At 37.7% G+C, this 9364-nt stretch overlaps 1 protein-coding gene across 1 annotated transcript; it reads right to left on the reverse strand.

The window, feature by feature from the left end:
- Positions 1-4149: 4149 nt before the first annotated feature.
- LOC108821974 (ethylene-responsive transcription factor 11) lies at positions 4150-4925 on the reverse strand. The gene has a single exon (XM_018594977.2). It carries the CDS (start codon positions 4843-4845, stop codon positions 4333-4335), a length of 513 nt encoding a protein of 170 aa, XP_018450479.2. The 5' UTR covers positions 4846-4925; the 3' UTR covers positions 4150-4332.
- Between the last annotated feature and the right edge of the window lie 4439 nt (positions 4926-9364).

The raw sequence follows: 9364 nt of genomic DNA on the forward strand, positions 1-9364 counted from the left end.
TGGTTTCAAGTTCAAATCGTAAACCTCTAGATCAAGCTTATCAATCGATTTCTAGTTCTCAAAGTATTAACCAAGTTCTATCAAGTTCTCAATGGATGTTTGGAGTTTGATAACTTACCTTTAAACTCGATTGATATGCTCCTTGACTTCTCTTTGATAGCTTAACCTCAATGGATCTGACTTTGTTTTCCTTAGAACAAATTGATCAAAGAAAAGTTAGTAAGATCAAAAACAATCAGCTATAAACAAACTAGAGAGAAAAGTTTGCAGCCTTAGGTTTATTTCTGTTTTGACGGCGCGGCTTGTAGCTGTCGTAGAGAACGCGTCTGATCACGGATTGAGGTGAGGTCGGTGGCGTTGGATTCTACTCTTCAATAGCTTCAAATTGATATGTCACACGTCGTCTGGATCGTTGTGGTTTGGGAGAACGATCGATTTGAAGTTGAGTCTTTTAGAGAGAGAAATCGGGCAGATTAGGGTTTCCCTGTCCGATTGACTTGCAACGACGATTGCGAACTCGTCTGAACTCGGATTGCGTCGCGGTCTTCGGCGTTGGATTCTTCTCTCCGAGATCTTCAAATCGGTAGGTAGCTCGTCTTCTGGTTCCTCGTGGTTAGGGAGTTCGAGCTGTTTGAAGTCGGCGGGTAAATTAGGGTTTTCTAGGGTTTTAGCTTAGCTCGAGTTTTAGGTTAGCTCGTGCTGATAACGTGTTGTAAATGGAAGTGATTCGTTGTTATTATTGATGTGCCAATAGGCATCTATATATACATGTTACAAGGAAGAGATAAATGGAAAGATCCTATTTCTAAAAGGAAATAGGAAATACATGGAAATAGTAATATCCTAATACATAAATATGGTAAGTCTAAGTCTTCCTTTCTTCCTCATACATATGGATAATCATGAATCGACTTGATGTTTATCTTCTACTTCTCTTGGGCCGCCAGATCTTGTCTCCTTGGGCTGGGCTTGAGTCGGGCCTGGCCATGTCTGGTTTAACATTGACTTGGTCTGGTCCGGTCCGGTTCGGTTTGGTTCGGTCCGACCAGAAATGGTTTGGTCCGGTCTGTCCGGTTTGGACAGAAATGGGTCGATCACATAATTGATTCATAACATAATCAACGTAATTAAGCCCAACATCGGATATAAATCATATACAGAACAATTCAAAAGTTCGTTTAGAAACTTTTTGTTTGTTAGTTACAACAACGATTGAAGCGTTTTACGCGACTACAAAACATTATGTATTGGATCATTCAAAGTGTTAGTCGTATGTAACAACTAACCCAAGTTCATCGTTATTAAAACTGTTTTTACGTTTAGAGTAGTCTTTTATCATACTTTATAAGAGACTTGTAACTGAACTACTACCATTTAGTCATATGATAGAGATAAAAAATTAGATGCGGAGAAATAATGAAAAGAGAGCATTAAATTAAGGAGCCTAATTATAGCTAGGCAATGAGTATCTTTTGGGCCTAAAGAGTTGTTCAATATGAACTTGAACGTGTGGTATTTATGAGAACGTACATGAGTTTTTCGTGATATTAAATAAACTTCTTTTGTCTATTGTAGAGACCCCACGCGCCGTCGCCTGACTTTTACTTCACATTGTGGCGGCAGTGGCCGACCATATTTTGTAGGTGCTTCGTAGTCATGCATTTTGCGTGTATATATGGTTCGAAGATATGTCCAAAAGGAGTCCCAAGAAAAAACAATCCGTGATTTTGGAAAATTTCGGTTTCTGATTTTAATTTTGAGTTTAAAACTTGAGGTATTTCTGTATTTGGTATCATACAATTAGCTATACGCCGGATCTCTTAAATAATTCATCTAGCTCAATTTTTCTTCTAGACGGAAATGTTAATACTTCATCTTCTTACCTAAGCTAAATAAAAAAATGGATATATTGCTGACACTTGACAGAAATTTTGTTGTTTTTTTTTTCTTCTTTTTTTGCCACTGGAGTGGAGAGGGCCTGAAGGCTGTGGAGAAAATTTGGACAAGTAATTTCAAATTCCAATGTATATGTATGGGCCAAAAGACCTGATGGGCAGTTAAGCAATGTAGGTCCAAGATCACTATGCATTTATTCTCTCAGTACAAAAACATATGAGATATAGAAACATACCCATACAATGCCCTCTAAGTCAACAATCCAAACAAGAGAGGAAAATCAAAACACAAGTGAAAAACACATGCAGGGAACAAAAACTTTCGACTAAGATCTGCAAATAGAAAAACAGATGACCAAACTAACATAGATCTAGAAGAAGAAAAAAAACTTCTACAGAAATCACAAAACTGAATATAAAATCAGATTTGAATCTCTTGTTTATTCCTTATTACAAAATAACATGAAACAATAAAAAAAAACATGAAACCATTAAAGTTATAAGTTCAATCTAGTGCCGTGCTTAGGTTAAATGACGCCTAAGACAATTTTTAAAAAGAAAATAGGTGTAAAGAGAGAGGAATTGAATCGGGGGCCTTTCTCACACATGGACTTATCTCTTAACACTAAAAACTATAACAAATATTTTGGAATTATAGTGTGCACGGCTCTGTTCAATCCAACCAATTTAAAACTTTTGCAGAAACCTCCAAGAACCCAAACAATGGAGAGAAAGAAATCACTTGGAAGAAGCCACAAACTTCCAACCCATAACTCACATATATGCTTTAACCTACAACTATGCATCTGTTATATATGCTCGGCTCAATGGACTAACGAAAATTTCACAATCTCCCATTCCATTTTATCTATTTACCCTAATAATACAGCCTATATATCTTACAGTTCCATTTAGGAAAGAAAAGTATTCCACTAATCCATGACAACAAAAGCAAGACATACAAGTCCCATCGTTTTTTTCTGTAGTTAGATTTTTTCTTTGTTTACATTACAGCGGATTAACGTACGTACAATTAACTTAGAGCAACCTTATCGCAAGGGATGGTAAATTGGGGTTCTTAGAAACAAATTTTAGTTAGTTTTCTTCTTTGATAGTATTTTTTTTCTTTTATAACAGCAGACTAACGCACGATAAGATTTTACTATCACATACTCCAAGATAACATGGTAGGCTTTCTGTACATTCTGTTAGTGTCACGTTCCAAAATAACAGGCGCAAAATTCTATTTATGTTATCTTTTTGTCCTAATCACATTTACAATAAAGTATTTTTGTCCCTTTTGTTTTTGTCAATTGGATACCGACTACAGTTTTTTCAAAATAATGAAGGACATGTGTTCGCCGACAAAATTAAAGAAAAATGCTTAAAAAGTCAAAAGATTGATGCCAAAACAAATTTATTATTTTTGTTGATCAGAAAATTAAAAAAGAGAAAGATTACAATTAAGATAAACAAACAGGTGAAGGGAAAATGAATGAGGAATGGTAGATTCTCTCTCTCTTTCTTAAGAGAAGAAAGAATCGTAGTGGTTCCTCCTCCTCCTTTTCTTGCTTCTTCTCACTGATTAGTAAACAAAGACTCTGGTAGACGGTGGTCTCTTTGACACCGTGTAGCCGGCTTTTGACTCCGGTAGTAGTTGCGCTTTCTTAGGCAAAACTATCCGGCTTGGAAGGTGATACCGTAGGTTTTTAGTGGTCGATGGTGTTCTCCCGAGAGAGAGGGGAGATGGTTGTTTATGAAGAAAAGAGTTTGGGTTTAGATGAGATCTCGATTTTATCGATTGATGCTTTCTAAAACTCAAGGTTGGTGCTACCGATGATCCAATACATCCGATACAGTCGTCGGAAGTGGATTCTCAGTGGTGGTGGTGGTAGACAAGTGCCCGGTTGAAACTTGTGGCAAGAGATCTGTTTGGAATGATGAAGAATTGAAGCCGGTACAGAGGACGCAGGTTTGTGTTCCTCATTCGTCTCCGGTGTAGTACGGGATTGCGGTGAACCGCCGGTTAGGTTTCCGGCGTCGGATTTCGAGTCGGTGCATGCGGTGGAGTTCGACGCGTGGATGACGCGTGGTGACGCGTGTTTGTCTTTTGTTTAATGCGTTTGGTTTGTGTTGACGCGTGTTGTTGTTTTGGGCCTCGTGGTGGGCTTTCGGATTTAGACAGCCCTCTTGTCTTTGGGCTTGAATGTTGTGTTTCTAGTTTGTATGGGCTTCGCCCATTGGACTTTAGTCCTGTTTAATAAAATTTTAGATGGAAAAAAAAAAAAGATAAACAAACAGGTGCTGAGAACAAAACGTTCTCAACACAAAATTATTTTTAACTTTCTGCTGACCAAAAAAAATGGCATCAACTTAATAAAGAAGCTTCATCTAAAGTTTATCTAATACTTGGATCCATAATAGTTAAATTCAAGAACTAGTTCTCAGGCTTGGGAGGGAGATTAAGATCCAAATCCAAGAACACGCGTGGACGTCTCTCTGAGCTTAGATCCATCACCACAGAGGACGAGTCCGACTCACTCCTCGCCGACTCTTCATCGAACACGATCACCCCAGACTTGACCTGAATCTTGGGGAAAGGGAATCTCGAATCAGCAGAGGAGAAACATCCGAGGTTGAGATCAGGTATCGTCGTCGAGGTTGGTGACTCGACGGTGCTGCTCTGGCTAGGGCTCTCGTTGTCGCCGCCGACGAAGAAAGGAAGAGGGAAGTTGGTTTTGGCTTTAGCGCCACGGAACTGAAAAGCGGCTTTGTCGTAGGCACGAGCCGCTGCTTCGGGAGTGTCGAAAGTGCCGAGCCAGACTCGGGTTTTCTTGGTCGGGTCTCTGATCTCGGCGGCGTAACGACCCCATGGCCTCCTTCTCACTCCTCTGTAACGGTTCTCTTTGTTTCCGCCGTCTCCGCCGTTGGGTTTAACCGTCGGTGCCATATTTAGACAAAACTCTTAATAAAAGTATTAAAAGAGGAGAGGGAAGTTTGGGGTGTTTTGTGTTGTGAAGATTGTGAGAAGTGAGGGACTTTAATTTATAAAAGGAAAAGAGATGAAGAGACGGAAACAGTCAACGCGGGTTTTTTGACTAAAGGGCGGCTGAGTGGTGGCAGTATGTCGTAATTATTATCGAACTACGTGGCGTCTTCTTGCTTTTGTCTTGTCTCCACGACACGAACGGGGAATGTGAGTGAAGAGGCTGTTTCTCTCTCTAGGACTGTTTTTTTTTTTTTTTTTTTGCTTTTTGTGGAAAATGATTTGTCTGCTGATATTAGTTTCGTTTTTTAATTGTATGTTAATTATTTGAAAATAATTAACATAATGACGGATGGAATTGCACGAAATACTCAAAAATATTATCCATCGTTTGATTAAAATTTATTTAGTTTAGGATTTTTTTTTTTTGCCGTCTAAAAGGAATTTTATTAAAGGGCAAAGCCCATACACCAAGTACACAAAAAGCCCAAAGACAAACGGGCCAGTCTAAAAGAAAAACTATGGGTCGAAGCCCAAGAACCGAAAGTCAAACCGCTCTTCTCGCCACGCGTCGCACCAAGCGAAGACCAGGCGCCCATGTGTGAGACCCCAACGGACACGCGTCATCTTGTCACAAATCGTGACCCAGCCGACCAGCATCACCGGAGAAACGAAGACCGCCATTGGTTTCGCCAGGACTCACCGGAATATGCTGTCGCCGCACCCATATGTTTCACCAGGGCTCAATTGAACGGAGAGCTTTGTCGAGACAATCTCGAGCTCTCATCCAAGCCACTGCTGTAACCATTCTTCATCATCTGAGCTTTCTTCACCGAAGAGAATCCATCGGGAGCCGAGATCTCGTCCGAAAGTAAAGCCCCCACATTCATCACCTTCGTCAACCGTAAAATCTGGGAGTCCCAAAACAGAGCCGCCGTCATTACGCATGTACCGTACGACGCGGAATTAGAAGCCGGCCGTTCGCCTGAGAAGACAAGGCACAACGCCGGAGTCAAGAACGGCCGACCGCCGAGAGGAAAAGCGACGCCGAAAGAGAAAAACGATACAAACATAAGTATATAACAGAAAAAAGGAAAAGCAGAGGCCGGACTGACGGTGATGGCTAAGGAAGCCACTCCGTCGGCCGGGAAACGAAATCTCAACGGTTGTATTCTAGTGAGAAGGCGGAGCTCTGATTTTAGAGAGAGAAGTAGGTCCAACTTATAAGAAAGTTATTTAGTTTAGGATCTATTTCTGATAAGTATTAAAAATGTAGGAGTAGTATATATTTTGATGGCTTACAATGGCTTTTTCCAATAAATTGCGTGCCGTGGTCCACAAATCGGAGAGGAGCCCACGCGCTTATATTGGTACATGTCGTTTTGCTGCGAGACACTGAACATATTATTAGCATCGCTATTATATTTTCTTCCTCTATTGGTAAACAAACTACGAACAGACGTATAAAACAACAAGTTTCTCTCTCATCCTCTCCTAGAGAGAGATTTCTCTCTCGTTTTCTCTTCCTCTCTTAAGAGGATTGAGATAGTTTTGAGGGTGTGAGAGATTGATAGGTTTCTTTTCTGATTCCGGGAGTAAGAGGCTATCATAGCTCTCGTCGCCGGCTATAACTCCAAGGGTGGAGACTCCAAGTTCCACGCCGTCGGCTTAGAGAAAAAACAGAGCCGTCGTCTTATCTTTGAAGGCGGTAGCGGTTGATTTTTTTGGAAGGTGGTTTCGGTTGGAATCGGTGTTGGTGTATCGGATGAGATCTCGTAGTAGTACGGGTGAAGCTCTCCGATGGATGATGGTGTTGACGCGGCTGAAGCTTCTTCTCTCTGTGTGTTTGTGAATTAGAGCGTGGGATGAGATCTCGAACAGTCGATGGAAGCTCTCCTCTGCTTGGAACGAAGAAGATGAAAGCGTGTGTCTTGAAGTGGTTGGTGATTGCGAGCCGGTTTCCTGACGGTGTTTTCCGGCGGTTTTCTTCGGCGCTCTCACCGGAGAAGAATGGGGAAGATTGGTGGGACACGTGTCCTTTTTTGACTGAGGGACCTACACGTGTTCCGGTTTTGTGTCGAAAACCGACGGTCTTGGTCGGTTAATCTTTAGACGCGTGGCTTTGGTTTGCCGCGTGGGGTTGGAGTTGGAAATTGAGTGGGGTTGGAGAGGATTTTACTCCAAAATAATGTTTGGAGTAGAAAATGGAGTATGGTTGGAGATGACTTTAAACTCTTATATATGCAAAGTCTTCAGAAAGAGAATCACTGTAATATTTAAAACAAACAGTGCCAATATTGAAAGTACCCAAACTGTCTCACATGCGGTTGCGGAAGGCTTTCGTTCCCAGCCTTTACGCCTAATAATAGTTAGAAGAACAAAACCATAGTTTAAAAACACATCTATCTAAAAATAAGAATAAAACATGATTACTTACTTAGATGTTGCTTAAAATTAAAAGGTACACATTTTGGATAATTTGTATAGACCAAAGAACGTAAAGATCGGGCTATAGAACCAAAGACACATGGCTGAACAAATGTCGGAGGACAAGCACTGATGAGAAGCGTATTTTGTGCAGTTATCGCAGCCAATTATTAATTATTTATATTTTACCAAAAAAAAATTTATTAATTATTTACTTTTATCAGGGATTTGTGAGAAATACAACAAAACTACTGGAGAAAATGTTGGGACTATGTTGTGCTACCGGTTTCCCGGTTTCCCACCGTTCAGACTTCAAATTCAATGCATTTACTCCACACCTTTCTTTCGGTATTTGATACAAGATTCTTCCCCCCCCAGAATTTCAAATTATTTAATTGCATTTGGACTTTCTGGCGAATGGACTATAAGTCCATAATAACTACTCGGTCTTCACAGAACTATCTTTGTTTCTTTTTTCTGCTAAATATCTTTCGTTTTCAGGATATTTATCAAATTTTAATTTTTTTTGTTAGACAACAGTTTTTTTTTGTTTTGAATTAATTTAATATTAATTTCAAACAAGTTTTTCTGAAAAATGATATTTTAAAATGTCTACCCATAAATGCAAGTAAGTCTAGTTTCCAAATATATCAACAGTAGAAATTGAAACATATAAAGAATTTACTGCATATAGTTTTTGAGTGTAACGGGCTGACATTTATATAGTAATTTTTTAACTCTGAAATTCAGTTTTCTCTATAATATTTTTGTCATCAACCAGTTTACTCTATATTCAGTTGTAAATTCACTAATTAGGTAAAGTGTCATCATATAATGTTTACTTTGTATACCGTGGATAAAATTAATAAAAAGATTATGCTTTGAATGTTAATTAAGAGCATGATTAATCTCGATCTCTTAGTCGAATGCTAATTAAGGGCATGATTCAAGTCTATATCTGTGAGAAAAATAATTTACTCCAGTTTCCTAGTCTCTTTCCTCTTTACAACTCTTTAGTTTTACCTAACTCTACTTTTTATTTTTATATTTACTTTGTGTTGTGCTAGAATTTATCGGTCACAACCTTTGTCTAAGAAAACTTTGATAGACTTGAAAGTATACAATTGTGGCCACAGTTTCCAACAAATGGCTGTCACTAGTTTACAGTCTTTTAAATATTAGTGAACATACCAATACTTTTTGAGCTTATTTACTAAATAACCAAAAAAAAAGAAATTAGATTTTAAGAAAGAGAATAGAAAGTAGAAGAGAGAGTGGATTTTTGATTAGTTAGTGAATTATAGTATTTTTGGTTATTAGACCTAATTTCCCTACTATTTTTTGGTAAAAGTGAACATACCAATTTATTTGTGGTCTATTAGCCAAAGGAGATTGATTCTCGTGTTTATTGGTTTCAAACTATTTTTCATATGAAATATTATGCTTTAAATTGGAATTTCTAAAGTCGATGTTTATAAGATTTAAAACTTCTGTGGTAATCCAAAAAGTGTTAGTATAGAAATATAGAATAAATCCGTAAACACTGATTATTGAATAAATAAGTAAGATTGATTTTAAGTCTCTTTCTAGATTCTTAGTCATTTCATATTTTCATACATGCATGTTCTTTACTTCTTTAGATGGTATGCTATCTAATAAAATTAGGAGTGTATTATAAAATTGGGAAAATCGCATAAAAAATCTCAAAGTGTCACTTGCTATCACTTTAAACATTGAAGTTTTTTCACTAACATTTTTAACCTCCAAAGAAACTTTTGTATCATAAAAAACCTCCAAAACAAAAAGTTAACCTATTCAGCAAGTAATTTTTGAAAAATAATTATTTAATTAATAAAATAAACAAAATAAATAAATTCAAATAATAAATAAAAATCGAAACTTTTGATAAAATTCACAAAAATAAAAACATAATAAAAATAAATTAAAATTTTAGAAAATTAAATAATTTTCGAAATTTTAACAAAATAAAAATAACTAAAATTTTAATAATAAATAAGATTAAATTTAAATAGAGAAGAACTAAATAAAAAGTTCA

Source organism: Raphanus sativus, chromosome 8 (genome assembly GCF_000801105.2).
Source record: "Raphanus sativus cultivar WK10039 chromosome 8, ASM80110v3, whole genome shotgun sequence".
Lineage (NCBI taxonomy): Eukaryota > Viridiplantae > Streptophyta > Magnoliopsida > Brassicales > Brassicaceae > Raphanus > Raphanus sativus.